The sequence below is a fragment of the Lagopus muta genome, chromosome 24, assembly GCF_023343835.1.
Source record: "Lagopus muta isolate bLagMut1 chromosome 24, bLagMut1 primary, whole genome shotgun sequence".
Classification (NCBI taxonomy): Eukaryota; Metazoa; Chordata; class Aves; order Galliformes; family Phasianidae; genus Lagopus; species Lagopus muta.
This window is the reverse complement of record NC_064456.1, coordinates 2,463,668-2,484,127: the sequence shown is the minus strand read 5'-3', so window position 1 is coordinate 2,484,127 and position 20,460 is coordinate 2,463,668. Positions and strand designations below refer to the sequence as shown.

General features: G+C 52.3%; 2 protein-coding genes across 10 annotated transcripts in view; both read right to left on the bottom strand.

Annotated features, from left to right (window-relative positions):
• Positions 1-501: 501 nt before the first annotated feature.
• Positions 502-13,049, bottom strand: IKBKE (inhibitor of nuclear factor kappa B kinase subunit epsilon). 4 transcript variants are annotated; one of them, XM_048926103.1, is made up of 21 exons: positions 12,047-13,049; positions 11,828-11,917; positions 11,067-11,207; positions 10,794-10,923; positions 10,270-10,451; positions 9,792-9,952; positions 9,278-9,388; positions 9,021-9,200; positions 8,691-8,893; positions 8,245-8,309; positions 8,076-8,167; positions 7,521-7,622; positions 6,638-6,713; positions 6,418-6,530; positions 6,088-6,164; positions 5,852-5,891; positions 5,574-5,675; positions 4,037-4,133; positions 3,504-3,616; positions 3,222-3,293; positions 503-2,715 (listed from the first exon to the last, which is right to left on the bottom strand). In XM_048926103.1, the coding sequence occupies exons 1-21, from the start codon at positions 12,491-12,493 to the stop codon at positions 2,682-2,684; spliced, it is 2,628 nt and encodes an 875-aa protein (XP_048782060.1). In that variant the 5' UTR covers positions 12,494-13,049; the 3' UTR covers positions 503-2,681. The 4 variants fall into 4 exon arrangements, 2 of the variants coding, with proteins under 2 accessions (XP_048782060.1, XP_048782059.1); XR_007373229.1 differs by having other exon boundaries at positions 502-2,715; positions 3,092-3,293; positions 11,828-13,049; XM_048926102.1 differs by having other exon boundaries at positions 11,828-13,049.
• Positions 13,050-16,376: 3,327 nt separating this feature from the next.
• Positions 16,377-20,460, bottom strand: part of SRGAP2 (SLIT-ROBO Rho GTPase activating protein 2) — an 82,706-nt gene continuing 78,622 nt past the window's right edge. For all 6 annotated transcript variants that reach the window (XM_048926094.1, XM_048926093.1, XM_048926095.1 and 3 more), the window contains one exon: positions 16,377-19,971. In XM_048926094.1, coding sequence (XP_048782051.1) covers positions 19,588-19,971 — 384 coding nt within the window. In that variant the 3' untranslated portion in view covers positions 16,377-19,587. The remainder of the gene's footprint in view (positions 19,972-20,460) is intronic.

Genomic DNA, 20,460 nt, shown 5'->3' with positions numbered 1-20,460 from the left:
TGCCCTTACAGGAGCAGTAAGATCACCTCTCAGGTGCTGCTTTATATACTGAGCTGAAGGCGCAGACCCTCCTGCATAGAGCAGCGCATGGACCAGGCTCTAGGACAGCTGGAACAAATTACCTTTCCTCTCTGAAACGACAGCAGGGCACCGGAGTGACGCTGAGGGCTGCGAGCCCAAGCAATTAGCTCTCCCACGATGAGGCTTTTGTGGTTGAGGGAGAAGTGAAAGGGAAAATATGATGGGAAGATTTTGGAGTCGCTCTGCAAAGGCTTCAGCACTGCAGCTCTGAGGACGCCCATTTGCACTGCTTTTGGGGTGGGGGTGCTTTGGGGTGCAGAGATGGGGGTGCTTGGATCAGGTGCCGCACCGAAGGTCTGATGACAGAGACAAAGCGAGTTTCTGAGGATAGGATAAGCCAAGGATGCTTAAATCCCTTTGAAGGAATTTAATTTGAAGGACGGATCTGGCTCTGAGTTACAAAAGATGTGTGCAATAGGCAATCCCTAATAAGAGCTTAAAACTAAAGGAGCAATAATACAGCTTGGAAAATCCCGGTTTTGTTCTGTTAAGTAGCATGACTCATATTGGAAGGTCTTTTCCTTCCCCATTCGGGATCCCGATTCACTTTCATGCATCCTCTACTTCTGCATGAGAAGAGCAGCAGATTTGTTCCTGGGTAAATGGTTTTCCCAAAGGCTGATGCTTTACTCTGTGCTCCCCCCAGACTGGGAGATAGAGCAGATTCACTGCCATTCTCTGCTTCCTCAGCAGGCATTCAGTTCTGACAGTGCAGGAAACTTTTAGGACCAGGGTTTGGGGAGGGAAGAAATCCTGATGAGCACTGGCAAGAAAATCTCTGTTTTATTTAGATTCTGGGAGTCCTCTTTGCAGCTGCTGCGTTATGGCAGCTGAAGCACGACAAGGGCTATTAGCAGCTCTTCCTTTTGGTGCATGCCAAGAAATAAATCCTTTCTTTTGGAGCCAAACACATTCCAGGTCAAACACTCGCATGGTCCACATCAGCACGGCTCTGCTGGACCTGGATTCAATGCAATGCTGGTTGTAAAGCTGGGAGAATCCTTGAAAATAATTTGCAGGGGAGAAGCTTTTAAGAGGTGGCTCAGCTCCACTGCTTCCACAGCGAGCGGTTGGGTTTGGCAGTGGGGATGTTGGTTTTTACAATTAAAATGAATGGGAATGTACAGATTTGGTGCCAAATACCACTCAGAAGTGGTTTGCTGTACAGGGGCAGCTCCTGATGCTCCTGCTCCTACAAGAAAATGAAGCCAAGACAGCCTGGAGCCACTGCTCCCTGTTCCTTTGAGGTGTGCTGCGTGCCTTGCTCCTCTTGTGCTGAGAGCCAGGCAGAGCTGCAGCAAGAAGGAAACTGTTCTGCATCAGATCCCTATAGGTGTCCCAACAGAATGTGGGAATATTCCTCAATGCAAGGAGCAGCTCTGGGCTCTGCCTCTCTGCGGTGCTGGTCTCCCTCTGTGCACCATCCCAGCCCTGGGCTGGGGACAAACTGGAGCTCCCGCAGCTCAGCAGCTCTGTGAGCCTCAGCTGAAGGCTTTGGGCTGAGCTGGCACATTTCACCTCCAGAGAACATACTGGGAAGAGGACTGGAGGGTGAAGGGCAAAGCCAGATGCCAAGGGATGGGTTCAGGCAGGCAGGCTGAGCCTCCCGGTGCTGAGTCAGACCGGCTTGCCCAGACCATGGCCTGGCCTCTCCTTGCAGAGGCATCGCTGAACCCTGAGCCAGGGCTGCAGGAGTCGTCCCAGGGCTTTGCTGGGACCTTCAGCACTGACTCAGCAATAACCAGAAGAATCCAGGACCTCTTGTAAAAGCCAAAACCAGGCTGAAATTTGGAGCATAACAGATACCTGCGATAACAGAGCGCTGGGCTCCGGTGGGATGGGAGCAGTGTGCTTCCCAGCTGTGCCATTCCATGGAGAAGAAGAGGGGTGTTCTGCCCAGGGCAGCTTCAGACACCCCAGTGAATTCCTGCCTGGGTTCCCTAATCCCCATCCCCATTCCTGGCCCCGTCCCTGCTGCTGCCCAGCCTTGCCATCTGCACTATTTCACCCTGCAAATTAAAGGCAGAAGCGGACGTTAAGCAATTCTTTTTGACAGATCTCAGTTATATTTACAAAAATGCATCAAAATAGAGAAACCTCCCCCAGCTTCCTGTGCCCACAGCCATCAGCAGTGCTGGGATGGGGCTGAGCTGGGGTTGGGGACAAGGGTAGGTGACAGGGTGCAGTGACAGCACTGGAACCAGTTTTGTCATCTCCTCCTTTGGATGCAGCCCCTCCTGCCCTGGGCTCAGTGAGCAGAGCCAGAATAGAATTTCCCTAAATAGGCAAAAAGGCAAAAGAAAATTTCTCTGTCTATACTCTTCATCATCTGACATTGGGATACAGAGAAGTCAGAAAGTCATCGAGTCCTTTGAGCGCTTTTTAAAAGGGAAAAACCTGGCGCTGCATCAGTTTCTCATCAAATATTCAAGGCTTGCAGCCACCCAACGCTGAAGAACTGTTCAAAGGTGCTGGAGCACAGAGGTAGGATCCAGAGAGCTGCTTTAACACCAAGGCAGTGTCGGAGCAGTGCATGGTGCAGGAGCTGTGGTGCTGGCAGTGATCCCCTGTTATCTTTTGCAGCTGCAAACACACCTTGCTCAGACCCCAGGAGCAGGAGCAGCCCCACTGAGCCTGTGGGAACAGAGCAAAGTTTGGGGTTACAGAGGCAGTGCTGACCCTGGGCTGCTCCTGTAATTTCTTCCCTTCTTCCTTCATTGCATTCACCATGGATGTGCTGCAGCACCGCACTCAGTCCTACACAAACAAGGTTGGGGTGAAACACTGATGGCTTTCTTTTAAAATCCAGATTGAAACTCTTTGAGATTTCGGTACGCATAACCAGACTGCTGGTGTGCATTAAGGCCCTGGGAGAAAGCATGCAGAGGAAGAAGCCCAAGCAGCTGTGCCAGCAGCAGGATGCTGAGCTTTGCAGCACGGAGCAGCACAGGGAAAGGGCTGCACAGAGGGTGGCAGGCATTGCACAGCATTTGCAGGGGGTTATGCTTACATTTCCAAAAAAGACAAACTCTCTCTGCTGTCAGAGGGTGATGCAGGTGTGCTGCTGCTGGGACAGCTGTGGCTGTGCTCAGAGCCCGGCCCCAGTGCAGAACACAGGGCTCTCCAAGTGCTCCACTCACCGCTCGATGATGCCGTTGTTGAACTGGAGGTCGCACGTTACTGACTTCATCTGCTCCAGCAGCTCCTGCATCCTGCACAGACACAGCCCAGTCCTTAGCAGGGACAGCTCAGCTGCCTCCATCCCCCAGAGGAGCACAGGAGATGCCCCCATTCCCTCTCCCTGAACTGGGACGGCACCTGGCAGCACCAGAGCATTGCCCAGGGCTGCATGCAGCTTCCCAGCCCCACACCAGCTCTGCAGTGCCAAACTGCCCCACGGACAAACTGTCCCCAATACTCACTGCAAAGCCATCTCTTGGCGCGTTTGGCTTAGGGGAACAGGCAAAGGCACTGCAGGGACCAGGGCCAGGTTGTGCTTCTCTGGCACAACTGTCTGCAGAAACTTGTCCAAAGCCTGCAGAGATGGAGAGGATACAGCTCAAACACGAGCTGCTCGCGTGCATGCCCTCCGTGTTTACCCCAGGGTGACAAAACACTCAGGGCAATGACGCACACGCAGTCACACCCAGCTCACCCACTCCTCAGGATAAACAGAACAACCCAACCCAACCCACCAGCCCTGCTGCAGCATGTCAGGTAATCCATCACCACAACCAGAGGCGATGCTTCAGCCTTTCTGTGATGGCAGCTTCCTTATTGAGCACAAACCCACTCCCCAGCTCCAGTTTTGGAGCAAGAGTGGCACTGCCAGGGGTTCATCCAACCATTGCTTTGTTCAGTGGGGCAAAGCAAACTCCCAAACCTTTGAGCAAAAGGCCAGAAACTCCAAATATAACACCAACACCCTGCAAGCCCTGCACCCTGCAGCACCCACCAGCTGCAGGCAGTCCTGGCACTCGCTGGCCTCCACGCTGCAAGTGCTGATGTGGTTGCTGAGCCTCTTCAGGTGCTTCTTTATCTCACAGACCTTCCTGGGAAGGGCAACAAGAGCAAACGTCCTGGTCAATGTTGGTCAAACTGTTATTTCTGTGGTTTAAATTCCGCTTTCTGCAAACTGTGCCGGATCCGAGTTAAAATCCCAAAGGAAAGCAAATGAGTCACAACGGTGTTGTAATTAGGGCTGCAGCTCTGCTATCCAAACAGCACTAATAGCAAACTAATTAATTAGGGAAAGTGCTGCTTTAAGTGGGATTCTGCTCAGGAGCATTGCTGCTGCCCACAGTGCAGTGCTGTCCCTGGGGCTGCTGCTGCCAATGCTGGGTGCCTCGGGGTGAAGTGCACCAGGAATGACACAGTTGTATAAAAAAAACCCTTTGGTTTGCCCTTAAAATAAAAAGGGAAGAATATTTCAGGTGAATGGTCCACCTCTGCTCCCCAGGAAAACACCCACACCGCCACAAATGCTCAGGGATAAACTCAAAACAAGGCAATTACTGCTGGAGTGAAACTAATTTTAAAGAACCAGCCGTGACTCACAGTGCATTTTGCCTAAAGATGGAAAAACAGGCAAAAATACCCCAGGAAACAGCAGCTGCCCTCCCCTCCCCTGCTCTCTGCTCCTGTGCTGGAGCAATGCAGGGCAGCCTGCTCTGGGCTTTATTCCCCAGACACCATTTAACAGAAAGGCACTGCTAATAAGTGGATCTCTTTGTCTCAGTAGCAATATTTTCCTGATGGAACAACCATTCCCCGCTGCAAGGAGTGAGGCTGCAAGAAGGAAGCTGCATGTTTACATGGAATGGGGCTGTCCCCAAACTCTAAAGAGCGTGGCACAGGATGAGAGCAGACACGGGGAAGGTTTGCTCATGGTCAAGCCGAGCTGCTGCTCTAAGGACTCACTGCTGCTTTATGAGTCCCTCAGCAGCAGTTCTACAGGCTCCATCCATTCACATCCTAATGTCAGATCCATGGCCCCATCCCCATTCCAACACCAGGTCAGTGGCCCCATCCACAGCCCACTGTCAAAGCAATGTTTCCATCCCAACACCAGGTCGATGGTCCCATTCACACCCCAGTGTCAAATCAATGCCCCATCCCCATCCCAATACCACATCTCAATACCAGATCAATGGCTGCATCCCCATCCCAACACCAGGCCAATGACCCCATCCACAGCCCAGTGTCAAATCAATGGTCTCATCCCCATCCCAGCACCAGACAGGAATCACAGAATCCTAAGGATTGGAAGGGACCTTTAAAGGTCATCTAGTCCAACTCCCCAATCAATGGCCTCAACCACAGCCCTAAACCAGATCGATGGCCCCATCCCCATTCCAACACCAGGTCAATGGCCCCATCCACAGCCCAACACCCACAGCCCATCAATGGCCCAATCCACCTCCTAATATCAGACGGATGGCCCCATCCCAACACCGAATCAATGGCCCCAAAATCATGAGCTGGATCCATACCTCACCCTGCTGCCATGGAGGGCCAGAGCATCCTGGTACTGCTGTGCACACTGCTCCTGGAAGATGAGCAGCACCTTCCTGGCTAAGTGCCCCAAATTCACCCTGAAAGAGGAAAAATGAACAGGAAAATGGGCATGGAAATGAACACTACTGGTTCCTCATGGAGCCACATGTCCTTATCCTTCCTCAGCCTGGATGAGCCACGGACATGCTGCATCCCACTGGGATGCCATAGCAATGCCAGTGTGGGGCTGGAAGGGTGGGGTGGTGCCACTCACTTGTCCAGTTTGTGTATCTGCTCCTCATTGTAGCCCAGTGCTGTGGGAGGAAAGATATAGGGCACCATCAGAGCAAGCTCTGCACCTCTTGGGTTTGTAACCCAATCACTGGGTGATCCTATAATGCACAGGGGCTCTTCAGAGCAGCAATCCCCAGGGTTAATCTCACAGCACAGAAATATAAACCAGCAAAGGGAAATCATTTGTTCTCTTGCAGCTCAGTGCCCCAAACTCACCTGGACACGTCCTGGCCTTGCGGAACTGCTTGTAGATGAGCTGCATCTTCTCCAGACAGCACTCGATCTGCTGGATGCTGTGAGTTGTGTCCAGCAAGGAGGTGTGAGGCCAATGGGAGGGGGTGTGAGACTGGGGTTTCCTCCCCAGCGTACACACCTCAACCCAAAATCAAACTGAAAACAGGCATGGGGATTTGGGTAGAGCATTTGGGTAGACCACTGCCTTTATATCCACGAACCTTTTGTCTTAGTATTTGCAAACCTACTGTCTTTGTGTCTACAGACTGCTGTTTTCATGTCTACAAACCCACTGTCTTTGTCCCTACGAACCTTTTGTCTTCGTGAGCTTGTTGCCCATGCTGCACCAGTTCAGACACCATCCCATCCAGGGCCCCTTGGAAGTCAAAGATGCTGTGGGAGCACTGCGAAAGCTCCTCTGCCACCTGCAGAGATCAATGGGAGGTGGGGGACAATAGGAGGTGAGGAGGACTCTTTCCAGTGCTGCCCGCACCCATGGGTGCTCCTTCCTCCCTCCCCCCTGGTTGCTCACCCTCTGCAGCCGCATCTTCACTGCAGCCACGTCCTTCAGGGCTGGCAGTGCATTGCCCCCAGGAACGGCCTCGTACCTGCAGGAAGCCGAAACAGAACCATCTTGAATACCCAGGAGTGAAAACAAGCCATCACCCGAGCAAGGAGAACATATAGCAGTTCCATGGGGCAGCTCAGGGCACCCAATCAGAGCCACACGATGCAAAGCACTGGCTGGTATGAGTTCTCTTGGTTGCATGCAATCTGTTCCCAAATTGTTCTCTTGTGAGCTGGCTCTGTGCCATTCAAGATGCTGCCACTTCCCGCAGCTGGTACGGGTGTGAGCTGCTGAAGCCAGCAGAAATGAGCCCAATCCAGACCCTGTTGGAAAGGATGGGTGAACACCGCATCCAGAGGCAGCATCAGTGCCTTGGAACTACATGAATTCAACTGAAGTCAATGGGAAACATGTGTCTGCATCTTTTCAGATGAAATGGAAATTAAGAAGCTTCCTGAATTGAAAAGAGGAAAGGAAGGCAAGCCAGCAGCAAGGCACTTTGCACTGCAACAACAAAATAAAAAGCAGAGTAAGCATGGGTTATTTTAGACATTATGGGGTTGGTTCTGCCTGGGGCAGAGCATTGAGGTGGGTGCCAAACAGGGCAAGGATTGCCCCAGGCTCCTCGAGACAATGCTCCATTACTGGAGCCCCTCTGATGGACACAAAGGACACAAAGAGTATCGAGGACATAAAATGACATAAAAGGTACAAAAGAAGTAAAATTATAAAGGACACAAAGGGCGTCCCATTGCAGATGGTTTAGGAGGGCTGGGAGCACCCCAAGGCAGCTTTCCCACTCTGGGATCGTGGGCTGTAAGAGCCCCATGGAACCCCCTGCACTTACAGCCCACGGGTCTTCCCCTCCATCAGCTGCAGCCCAGAGAGCACCGCATGCACCCCTCTCCTCTGCTCCAAAACCCTCGAGCACTCAGACCTCAGGTTGCCACTGTCAGGAGAAAAAGTAATTAGTGCATCATGTGCCCTCTATGCCATCAGCTTTAGGGCTCGTGCGACTCAGGGAAAAGCAAGGAGTTGGGTGCAATAAGAAAGGAGGAGTGCTGGGTGTGAGGATGCTGCTCTGCAGGGAGCAAGGACGCAGCGCAAGGAGCTCCTGCCCAAAGGGAATGAGTGCAGTGGGGAAAACGCACAGTGATAATTAATCCTAATGAGGAAGATGATGATGACGTGTTCCCAGCACCTCCCAGACTGGAAAAAAATTGACTTGAAAGCAGCAAATTTGGGTAGGAATATCCTCAAACACCGAGTCCCCATTTGGGAACAGTCCCCTCCCAGCCTGACACATCCATTCCACACACAGGGCTCCAACACCGCCTGCCACAGAACCCCCAAAAACTCAACACAACACTCCCACTGAAGCAGAGGGGCGCCCAGCACTCACATCACCCAGTGCAGCCCCCGCACTGTCAGCTCCTGGCACCGCTGCAGCTCCTGCGCGATCCGCAGCGCCTGGTGCACGGCGCCCACCGCGCTCTGCAAAGCAAAGGGATGGGGACGGCGGCTGTGTCCACTCTGCTGGGGCTTCCCCACGTCCCCCCTCCTCTGCCCACCTTGGCAGCGCTGCAGTCGGCCACCACGTCCACCTTGGAGACAAACTTGGGGAAGTCGAGAGCCGCTGGAAAGGTGGAGAGCGGTCAGAGCGCTTCAAGAGGGACATCCCAACAAATCCCAGAGCTGCTCAAGCACTGGAGCACTGCATTGCCCGAGGCTGAGGGCAGCTCTCCAAGGCTGGAACTGGATGACCTCTGAGGCCCCTTCCAACCCAAGCTGTTTCATGCATCTATGTTTTTGGAGAGGTGGGTGAAGGCATGAGCTGCCTTGCAGAGCAGAGCATCGCACCCATGCTACAATCTTTGGGAGAAAATAAGCCTGCAGCCTCCTAACCCTGCTGCCCCTGAGCCCAGCAGGGTGGTGGTCATCAAAGCAAACCTTCCATGGTGCCCACCCCACGCCCTGGATGGGGAGCACTGCAATGCACCTCAGATGGAGTACTCACGGTCTCTGTATCTCAAGCCCACCACGTCCTCTGGCTGCTCAGCACAGCTCAGCAGGGTCAGAGGGTTGTGCCGGGCTGTTCTGCAGAAATTATGGGCTTGGAGGTTGGGGTCCAACTCGTATGGGTGGCCTTCAAAAAAATATTCTTGATGGTGAGGGACTATGTCCGTTTGTTTGAAGACAGCATCTAAAAACTTGCTGGTACTGAAATGGAAAAAACCACTCAGATTTCCACCTCTTGAACTGCAAATGTCCTCTTGTAGCAAAACAGCACCGAGGCCACGGAGGAGCTGAGCCCCCCAACCCACCCAGCCTTGCTGGGCACCCTCACGTGTTGTAGGAGTGGATGTAGATGCGGTGCGAGGACGCCTGCTGCAAGGAGAAGACGTCGACCACGATCCTGTGCAAAATGTCATTGGTTTCTGCAAAGAACTGATCGAAGCCCCAGCATTTCTCCTGGTCTGCTTCCAGGATGTTGGCCAGAATGGGGACGAGCTGATCCTTCAGCCCCCTGCAGCAGCAAGAGGAGGTGAGATGAACATCTGTATTGCTGCGATCGTACGCAGGGGACCCCATGGGGACACTCACACTGACAGCTGGCAAGTGAGGGGCAGCTCGTAGCTCCATTCAATGCTGCCATTCTCTTGTCGCTGCACGCCTGCAATGGCCCCGGGGGGCTTCTCAGTGGTGATCTTGTACCTGGGGTGCAGCAGGGAGGGATGGGGAAAGGCACAGCTTACAGCAAGAACGCAGAGCGGAGGGAGGGAACAGTCCAAGAAAGAGTGAAAAAATTCCATGCCTCTCTGAATGCTGCCTTCTCTTTGAGGAGCTTCACCTCAGAGCCACGAGGATGAGTGTAAAGGGCAAACACAGTAAATGGAACACATGTCCTTTACCGTCATGTGCAGGCGTGGTCCTCACTCTGCAGGCAGCCTGGAGCTGCACTGCAAGCCTTGCAGGCTTGGATGGGATTATTACCTTATTTCAGGGCTATATGGGATTATTAACCTACCCCTAGGCTATATGGGATCATTAACTTACCCCTAGGCTCTAAGGGATGCAACTATAAGGGACACAGTGCTGTCCTGCACCAGGTACCCACATAGTCTCCTTGTTCCTGCGGGGTCCCCCGAAAGGCACGAAGGGCAGCCGGCCGGTGGCAGCGTGGTAGAAGGTGACACCGATGCTCCATAGGTCAACGGTGACCCCATATGCCTTCTGCTGTGGCTTCCGCAGGACAGCACGCTCATACATGTCGGGATGCTGCAGGGCAGAGCAGAGCATCACTGCCTACCAAGCTCAACAGGGTGGCTTCAAAACTGCCCCCGATGGTGGAGGTGGCTTGATGTTGGACTGGATGATCTTAGCAGTCTTTCCAGCCTGAATGATTCTATGATTCTAAGCGCCACGTCCTCGACACCAAACAGTGCTTGTGATGCTATGAGCTGAGAGCTCACTGCAAAAAAAACAGAGCCCCTCTGAAAGCGGCCCTGAGCATCACTGCTTCTCTCCATGCAGCGCCTCACTGTTGGATGGAGAGACGGATGCTGTCCACTTGCACACCTCGGGGCCATACTCACCAAGTACTCCTCTGTCCCATAGACAGACACAAACTTTTCATCATCCTCCAGCTCCCGGGCGGCACCAAAGTCAGTCAGTTTGTAGATGCTCTGCCCGTCCTCCCCCACCAGGCGCATGATGTTGCCAGGTTTGATGTCCCGGTGCACAACACCGTTCTCACGGAGGTGGTTCATCCCTGCCACTGGAAACGGGTGGGGAACAGCAGTTGTGTTTGTATGAATGAGAGAAGGACAGAGGTGGGGACAAACCCTGGGGGGGGCTGCACATTAATGGGGATCACATCAGTAATTGGGACTTTGGGTAATGGGGAGGAGCAGGGAGCGTGTGGGGTTGCACAGCTCTGAATTGTCAGCGGTGGGGGCAGAGCCCATTCCCAAAGCTGTTGGAAAGGGAAACCCTGTGGGCTTTCCCCAAAGCCAAACTCCCCAACCACCCAGCAGTGCCATTTCCAAGCACGCAGGTTATCCCCAGTGCCCGATGTCCACCTCAATCCCAACGGCTCTGAGACAGAGATGCTGCTCACCCACGCACTGCAGCACCACGAGGAACTCGGGCTCAGCCAAGCCAAAAGCGTTGGCAGGGTCCTCAAGGACGCTCAGCAGGCTGCCACTGGAGCAGTACTCCATCACCAGCACCTTCTGCTTGCTGCTGCCCTGCGGGGAGCAGGGCAAAGGCAGGGTGGCTGTACAGCCACCTTCCCATCCCCCCCAGAAAGACCAGTCGCCCATCATCAATGGGGCCCTGGGATTCTGCTTGGACACAGCAGCTTAGGAGGGAGGATCCCGGTCCCGCTTACTGTCTCCTCCACTGCAAATAACTTGACAATGTTTTTATGGTTCAGCTTCCGCAGCATCTCAAACTCCCGCATCTGCACTTCCTGCGGGCGCAGGTAGCTGGCTTTGTTGAAGACCTTGACAGCAACCAGCTCCCCTGATTTCTGGGCAAGGAGGAAAAAGAGGAAAAGGGAACGATGGCTCACCCCATCCCTAACAGCACCAATAGCCTCACTGCTGCTCTAGGTGCCAACAATACTCGAGCACAGCTTGCTTTCAGACAGGCAGCCTCGGCTTCCTGCATTGCAAAAGCAAACACTGCCGCTCGCTCCGTTTGCTTCCTGCCCCTGCACCCACGTGCTCAGGGGGGCGCACGTTTCTGCAGCGCTGTCAGAGGTTTGCAGTGGGGTGGGGGCATCCAACTGCTGTGCTCTGCTGCTCCCAACTCACCTCTGCCCCGCGCTCACTGAACAAAGATCACAGAACAGCAGGGCTGTGAGTCTCCATCCCAGCGCTGGCGAGCGTTTGCATGAAGCATGCAAATGGCCGTAGTTGGGGGTTTACAGAACTTCAGGCATTCCCCCCCCCCCACCCTGATGCTGGGGGAGCAGCACTGCATAGTGCACAGCGCAGAGCTCGCCCCAAAACTAGCTTGTATCCCATAGAGCCACAGAGGGGAAAACAGAAATAAAGCCAAAGCAGCTCTGGTACTGACAGAGCAGGAGGGCACGGGGGTTTGGTTGCCCTGGGGTGGCCGTATGTCCGTCCCCCCCCCTCTCCTCACCTTGCTGCGGGCTTTGTAGACGCAGGCCGTGGCTCCTTGGCCCAGCAGGTCGTCTGTGCTCCAGAGGTAATTGGGGGTGCTCTGCATCGCCTGCACCGGGAGCACCGCCGTCACCGCTGCTCTCCCCTCTGCTGCCGGCAACGCATGGGAGAGCCGCAGGCACAGCAAAGCCGCAGGGACGGCACAGCTGCAGGCACAGCACAACTGCCCTCCTCCTACCTGCACATGGGAGGCAGCGACGCTGCTCCGTGCTCCGCCAAACCCCGCTGCTCGCTGGGACCTGTCGGGGCCGGCAGCGCAACAACGGCGGATGCAAAAAAGTACGGGAGGAGAGAGCTGCAAGGTGGAGAGAGGCACCTCCCCGCTGCAGAACAGAAACCCACGGGATTGCAAAACTCGCTCTGCAAGCATCGGCTGCGGCTGGAGGAGGAAATGCTTCAGCTTCCTGCTTGAGAAAAAAAATTCCCAGAGTTGCAGCCATCCACAGGCAGCTGGGACAGGGCTGGAAAGGGCCAACGGTGCTGGGCATGGCCAGCGTGCAACGCTGCATGGGGCAGGGAGCCAGGGGTAAGGGCTGAGGGTTTGAGCAGTGCTCTGCGTGGTCCCCTCTGTGCCATTCTGTGGAGTCACCGCTGTTCTTTGTGTCCTCAACACGGGGCACAGCATCGAGAGTTGGGATGTCAGCAGGCTGCAGCGCCGTGCTGCTTCGTGGGTGCTGCAGAGCTGTGATGGGGAAGCCTGCAGCCCTTGGGAAGGAGATGGGTCACCCTGAGACCACAGGATATCAATTAACGTTCCCTGGGGGTGTCCCTGCAGACCCCAGCGCCGGCAGCACAGCAGCTCCTATCACTGCAGGAGCCAAAGGCACAGAGCTGTGAGTCCTTCACACCCAGGTAAAACCACCCCAAATAAAGCCCAAAACTGGCAAAGAGGAAGCAGGTGCAAACTGAGCAAAACCACTGTCTCCTTCCCCAGCCACAAACCCATCCCCCAGCATGAGCAGCACAGACCCAGCTCAGCACAGAGCAGAGGGCAGTGGGGACAATTTGGGGCATTCCCCGGCCGCTCCCAGCATTGCTCTCACCCTGGGTCAGAGCTCTGGGACTCCTCATGGCAGCAAACAGTCACAGCACTGCTGTCCCCACGTGCACATAGATGTGGTCACACGGGAACAGAGGCCGGAGTTATAGCGTGGGACATCCCTAGAGCAAGGCAGGACACAGACCAGGCACAGCAGAGGGCTGGAGCTGGTGGGGGGGGGGGGGATGTGGGAGCAGGGTGGGACATGGGACAGGGTGAGATGCAGGGTGAGATGCACTGTGCTCGGGGTCCTCTGCTGCTGCAGGGCCTGGCTCATGTTCCTGCTTGCTTCCTGCTGCTTTGCCTTGCTCAACCCCAGCAGCCCACACCCCCTTTATCAGGTATTCTTTTAGGATGTGTGTCTGGAGGAGCTCTCCTGGTGAAATGCAGCACACACTGCTGTTCAGATCTGCAGCACATGATGCATCCCAAAGTGGATGCGGTGCTCCACTGGTCTGCACGCAGAATGTGCACCTGAATCGTTTGCTAATTATTGCTGAGCTCCACTTCTGCACCACGTCAAAGGCTGCCCTTCAAACCCATTGGGGAGCTGCTGATGGGCAGCATACCTGCAAAGTGACACAGGGCCAAAGGCAGCAGAGCTCAGATCACATCACTGCCCCACAGCAGGGAAAAGAAAGTGAAACAACGGCTCTGGGAGCAATAAAATCCCAAAGCAAGCATGAAGCAAAGCTTTCCTCCAACGTCCAACCCACACACGTCACTTTTAAGTGACAGATGAGTCGAGTTGGGCCGACCATATGAAATAACTGATGCTTTTATGACAGCCCAAAATTGCTTCCCCGTGGCAGCTCAGCACTGTGCACTGCTCACACCGGCTGATGGCAGCAGAGCCCGAGCAATGCATCCCAGCTGTGCTCTGCTCTGCTGCATGCAAACAGTGGGAGGGCTGCATGCCCCAACAGCGAGCACGGATGGGATCAGAGGGCTTTAAGGGATTACAGCATCCACCTCCAGGCCAGTGGGTTAATGCCCCAAACCTTCTGTTTGTGTCACCCCATTACCAGGCCATCACCCCATTACTGTTTCCTACTGCATGTAATTTTAAAAAGCACCAACCAACGTGCAGCTGCATCCCCTGGAGTCTGTAGGGAGCTGCCTTTGCTGTTACATGGGGCTGGGCTGGCAGCCTTGCCGTGTCCCCAAGCACCAACCATAGGACTGGGGATGGAATGGTGCAGGAGGAGCACCCACAGCTGCCCAGGGATGTGGGGACACAGCGTGGTCACCCCAGCACAGCTCGGTTATACATCAGCCCTCACTGTAAATAATTCATTCCATGGAACCCAAACAAAGGGAATCCAACGTGACAAAGCCCTGACACACTTCCCTCACCCTGCTCTGAAAAACATACGCTGAGATGGGGGGCAAACCCAGCAATAACAATAACGACCCAATCCATAATCCCAACCTCAAATCCTCTTTCCCAGACAGTTTGAGGCCCATCCTCTCCAGGAAAACGATGAAGATTAAGCAATTTTAAACCAGGTCACTGCAAGGGAAACGTGCCCTGCTGAAGCCTGCCGTCGCTGGATAGGTGTGTGCAGGAGCAGATGGACACACAGCCCAGCACTCAGGACAAGGCTGTGCTGTCTGCAGACACACGAGGATGATTCTTCTCTCCTTCCAACCCCTGCACCCATAGGCACACCCGCAGCACCCACTCCGTACATCATTCATTGGCACCCATAGGTCAGCGTTTCCACCATACCCAAAACATTTATTTCTCCAAAACTATTGCTAATGACAATGAATACAGTTCGTAGCCCCAGTACGGATTTAACATTTCCAACACATATTACTCCTAAATACTGTACAATACTGTACCAAAAGGAAGAAAAAAAAAAAAAGATGTACCTCCATATTGTACAGTTCTATATACAAAGTACAACTTTACACGGTTTAATATATACACCATATATATATTGGTGTAGAAGACATGAAACAATGGAAACTGTTGAAGCAAGAACATCCCATCCCACCAAACCACCGCTGTTAACAAAACCCAAAACCCCAACGCAGAGCCCATTGCAGGACTGAAGCTTTGGACCAACAGAATGCAGTTTCCAGACTTTGCAGTCAGATTTTCTACTCCAGTACAGTCGAACCATAACGTGGCTGCTGTTCAATGTGCATCGGAGGTGGTTTCAGTGTTGGCCCTGTTTTGGCTACATAGAGCTGGTCTGGTACAGAACCTGCTGCTCCAAGTATTGCTCCAGCAGTTTGGCACACGCACACGAGTCCAAGTCCATTGGACTTCATTTATTCAACCACAGGGCTGCGCCTGAAGAGAAAGGAAGGGTGAAGTCCACTTCAAGCATAAAGTTACTACAGTGCCTTTAAGTGAAGGATCCTCCTCTTGTTTCCATTGCAAACCGCTCAGTGTTTACCCTGTACCAAGCGTGGTACCTCAAGTATCAGCACAGCAGGGAGCTGCCCTCGCCTCTTTTTGGCCCATCTTCAAAGAACGACGCTTTCGTCTCTGACCACGTTATAGGAAGCACAAAAAGGAAAAAATATATATATATATAATCATCATTTTTCAGGCCTTGAGTTGCGTTGGCTTCTCCAGGTCCACCCAAAGGCCCCAAGAACTGAGCCCTGCCCAGCACCGCTGTGGTCAAGTATTGGTTTCAAGTACCAGGAAATGGAGAGACGAGCAGGAATGGATCCAGGAGGGTTCTCAGCAGGTGATGTGTGAGCTCAGAGCCGAAGCTCAGCACGGCCCATCAGAGCTCAGCACCTCCAGCCGTGGCCCCGCGGCTGCCAGCAGAGCCCACAGAAAGGCTACGACTAAAAACCTCACAATAAATAAAGCCCTTGTTTGTTCATTCTGCCCCGGTAGTGATGGCAGTGCCTAAAGGTTCCTATGGTTTTTTGTTTTGTTTCGTTTTTCCCCTTGCTGGTGGTTCATAGAGCAGTGAGGAAAGGCATCTGCTCATTGCAGAGCATCTCCACGAGGTCAGGGCCGGATCCTGCCAGGCACAGGGACCACAAGCTGCCCACCAGTCAAGGAGCCCCTCCAGCTGTCCCTATGGGCCTTCCTCCATCACCACAGCTGCCTGATGAGCAAACCACGCACTGTGAGAACCACCACCTGCCTCCAGGCTTCCCTCTGCACGCAGAGCATTCCAGTCCATCAGGTAAATGGATGCAAAGGGTCTGAAGTGCTACCAAGAGACACCGGGAAGAAAATCCCTCCAACGCTCAGCAAAACCCAAAGCATGCGCAGCTGAATTCAACTGAATCTGAGGTTCTGACACACAGGAGGAAAGAAATGAGGCAGCAAACTCCATCTGCACAGACCTCCATGGTCTCAATATTACTCCAGATAGGAACCGGAACAGATGGAATTTCTTGCCGAACTCTGAAGGGTTTGGATTCTGTAAATAAATTTATGAGAACTTGGTTACCTTAACCTACTTTTGAGCAAGAACAATCTTGCCTTAAAAAAAAAAAGAACAAAAAAACAAATACAATTCAACAAAAACCCAAAAAATTCAACATATGAGGTATTCATCACAGGAAACCCAAAGACTCCTTTTCAACAGGTATCAAAATACATACATATATAACACGGATTTTTTTTTTTCTGCTGTCACAGTGCACTCTAATTATTTAATCACTATCATTGCAAGAAAATAGCCAGTACAGATCAAGTGAGAGAGCTGGTTCACGTCCCACTGAAGAACATGGGCCATGTTCTTCTCTGACATGAAGAACACGTACAAGAGATAACTGAGAGCCTTTGGATTGCCTCAGAGAGGCAGAAATTTAGCAACCATGAAAGCACACTGCTCAGTTCCCAACAAGGGAAATAAAACATGAGAGGTTACAGCTTCCCAAACTATTAAGACTGCTCACCTAAAACCCTATTTTAAAAGTTTCGCTTTGGATTACTCGAATCCAACATCTGATGAACAAGAAGCCTTTGTTCATACAAAGCACTATCAAACAGACATACGTTATTCCAGTTATCAAACACTGCTTGTCTTTATATCCGACACCATACATTACATAAAAGTCATGAAAGAATTTCCATGGAAGAGCAAATATTTCTTCTGAACACGAAGATAGGAAGTCAGGGCGACACCTCCCCAGGCAAACCACCGTGCCTTCCTCACCCACACCATCACCTCCTGCACCAGACGCCCGCTGCCTCTGCAGGACGGTGTGGACACCTCCAGTTTTCCTTCCCCACCTCCCCAGTGCCCCATGGCAGTAAACCACGATGGCAACGATGCTCAGCCTGGGATGCTCATGGAGCGAAGCAGCTGAGCGACGGATTTCCTCCTCGAGTTCCCCCCACATCTGTGCGTTTCCTGCTGGCTGGACGAGCCCAGGCCACGCAGAGGAGGAGAAGTTCTTCAGTCTGCCATATTGCTTGCTGTAGGTTTAAGTGTCGATCACAGTGCACACCAAAATTCCAGTTGAGTTGCTCGGTATACAGTTTATCCTGCTAAGCATGTTCCTCTTGGAGTAGGATTGTCCCAGAGCTGTGGATGCTAGAGATAAGCACAGTAATTCATATACAGACAGAGTCACCTGAAGTCTTTATCTCTCAATTTCCACTCGTTCAGACCTCAGAGACAGAAAAGAGCATCTCCTCCAGATGTGCTGTGCGTGGCTGGACACTTGTTCCTAGAAACATGAATGCTAGGCATAAAAATATAAAGAAAATAAGGCATTACAAATGAGTCAAAGTAAATTTCACAGAGATCCTGCTCTTGACACAGAGTAATTGGTCATATGCGACCAAACAAAACAAAAGCAAAAATTCCCTACGTAAAGTAAATGCCAGAAAGTTCTGCCTGAGCAAAAAAATTGCGAGTTCAGTTCTTATTCCCCAAAAGACCAAGTGATTCCTTGGTGGTAGAAGTCCATCAGAACCTGAGAGCAATGTTGGCTGGTCGCTGGGGGATCCCTCCCGCAGGGCGTAATACAGCTGTATGACTTCTGTACAGGTGGGGATGGACACAGTGAAACCCCTTCACTTCTCCGAGTAACATCCTTCAATCCAAGACAAAGTACATTTAAGAAACCATTCTTTATGAAGTTCTGCTTGTTTCTTTCTTTAATTGCTAAGTGCCAATCGTCAGGACAACGCAGTCACAAGGAAGCTAAGTGTGAGAAGCCTACAGATTTAAAACCAGAAGGTAAAATGGAAGAGGGAAACAACTTCTCTTATCCTGCCCTTGCCTGCATTTACTTGATGAAAACATCAGATGTGCAGCTACTTTTTAAACCCCAGAAAAGCCTGGGAACAACGCAGAGTGAGGGTCAGTCCATCTCCTCTCTCACAGGACCACGAGCTCCTCCTCACTGCTGTGAGTGGCACACGTGCCTTCCTTAGTAAAAATTAAATAAGTGTTAATTAGCATCATGGACAATTCTCAGCAGAGCACAAACAGAGCTCATGCAGCCCGCCGACGGCTGAAGCATTTGCTGCCTGCCCTATAAATACATGTACTAAAAGTTCATTCCAATGTCCGGAGTCCTCCAGAGGCAGCCATCCAACACGAGCACTCCAGGATCTGCATGCTGCCATGGCACCGTCCCACGCAGTGCTGCTCTATGAGAGCAGACCCCAGGGCAGCTCACCCTGAAGTGAGGAATGGAGGAATGGGGGGGAGGGGGGAGGGAAGATACAGAGCTTGAGAACTTGTGGTCGAAGTTTTACAGTGCTTGTCACTGGGATTTCTGTTAAGGATCCATCCTGATACATGAGCAAAACAAGAATGTGTGCATTACAAAGTGGGACCCCGTGAGAGGATGCTGCATTTCTGAAGTTTGCTTGTTTTTACATTCAGTCTCCCCATCCCACACGCCACATCGCAGCCCATGGGCTAAAAGTACACTGCAAAACAATGAAGCTGTTTTTAAATATGGGAGAGCCAAGGAGAAAAACAGCCAGATTGTCCATAAGCAACAACTGGGCTCTTTGTTACGCTCCTAGACCCCAGGAACATATCTGTTCATATCTGCACATACATCACGTATCATTCCACAAAACCTACGAGTATCCCAGAGGAAACTATTTTTCATGATGTGTCATCGAAAGGATGAGGCTGGATGACCAAAAGCCCTGCGGGGAGGAACGGGTCAGCAAACAAACAAAACCCAGGGATGGCATGGAAGTCCAGACAGACCCTTAACCACAGTGGCACCAGCGGGCGACGTCGTAACAATGCACAAGGAGGAGCCCGTCCAAGCTCCACAAAACGAGTGGCACCAAAACATGCAATAGACTAAAACCTACCCTACTGTTCCCCTGCCATAGACGAAACACGGAATTATATATAAAGTCACTACATCAGTACTCAAAACATGACGCTGCCAAATATTCCCTCCAGCAGCCAAACGCTTGGAGCAAGGCGTCAGTGAGAAACCAAGATCCAACTCAGTGCTGTTTTGTTTTCCTCCTCAGCTTCACAGTGACCTGATATTGGATTTCCCACGCGTGGCACGAAGGGCTTCACCTTACGGACACCACCAGGATGAGGCTGTTAGCACTGAGTCTGCTCCCAGCAGGAGGGAGCAGTTCACCACAAACCTTCAGCACAAGTTCAGGATTCAATTAAATAGGAATTCTAACGTCTTTAGCACAGTCTCTTCATCTGAAACAACACGGCTGGACCCACAGAGCAGCATCGAGTTTATCAGACAGTACAGGACTTGTCAGCAGGCTGCTGAGATGCAGAGGAGGCAACGCCAGGGCTTGTGGTGTTGGTTTTGGGGAAAACTGCAGGCTTTGGCCGCGTTGCGGGGGGTTTGACCTGCGTGGCCATTTTGACTGACTTCACTGGCCTGAAGGTGCAGGGGATGTCGCCGGCCGTGCTGGCGCTGCGCTGGAAGGCTGGCTCAGTGTCCTTGAGGATCTGGGTGTGCAGGGGGCTGGAAGGCTCGGATGTGGGAGCCACCACTGGGGATGTTTTCAAAGGCTCCAGAGTATCGAGGACGACATCTGGTGTGTGCTTGACGCTGCTCTGCCTTTCCAGCTCCCGCAGCTCGTTCAGAGCAGAGTTCATCGTAGCTTCAATGTCCTGCAAACACAAAAGAGAAATGAAATGGAGTAAGTCAGACACGTAAATAAGTAGGGAGAATTCAGTGCTGGAGAACTACACGCTCCCCTTCATTCTGTAAACATCAGCGCTCACATCATCTTGGCAGGTCAACTGGAAGGTCATCTTCAAGTGTCAAAGTGAGCCCCAAGACAAACATATGCTACATAAAGTTATGCACTGAGTAATATTTCTCGCCATTGGGGAGTAAACTGTAATTGCTAACACGACTTCAGTCCTTTGCAGATCCCAACGTCTCCAGCTGCTGCTTAGCCATCAGAGATGACTACAATCCCAAAATGCAGCAGCGAACACAAAAGCACGTGGTGCAACGGGGCCATTCTTGTGGGAGATTTAGGAGAGGAAATATGCAAAGGAAAGGAAGAGGCTGAAGATTCTGACACTGAATGCTGAACTCTGAACGAGGTGCTATGAGATATGGTTTAGTAGCTTAGTGGGTAGCAATGGTGA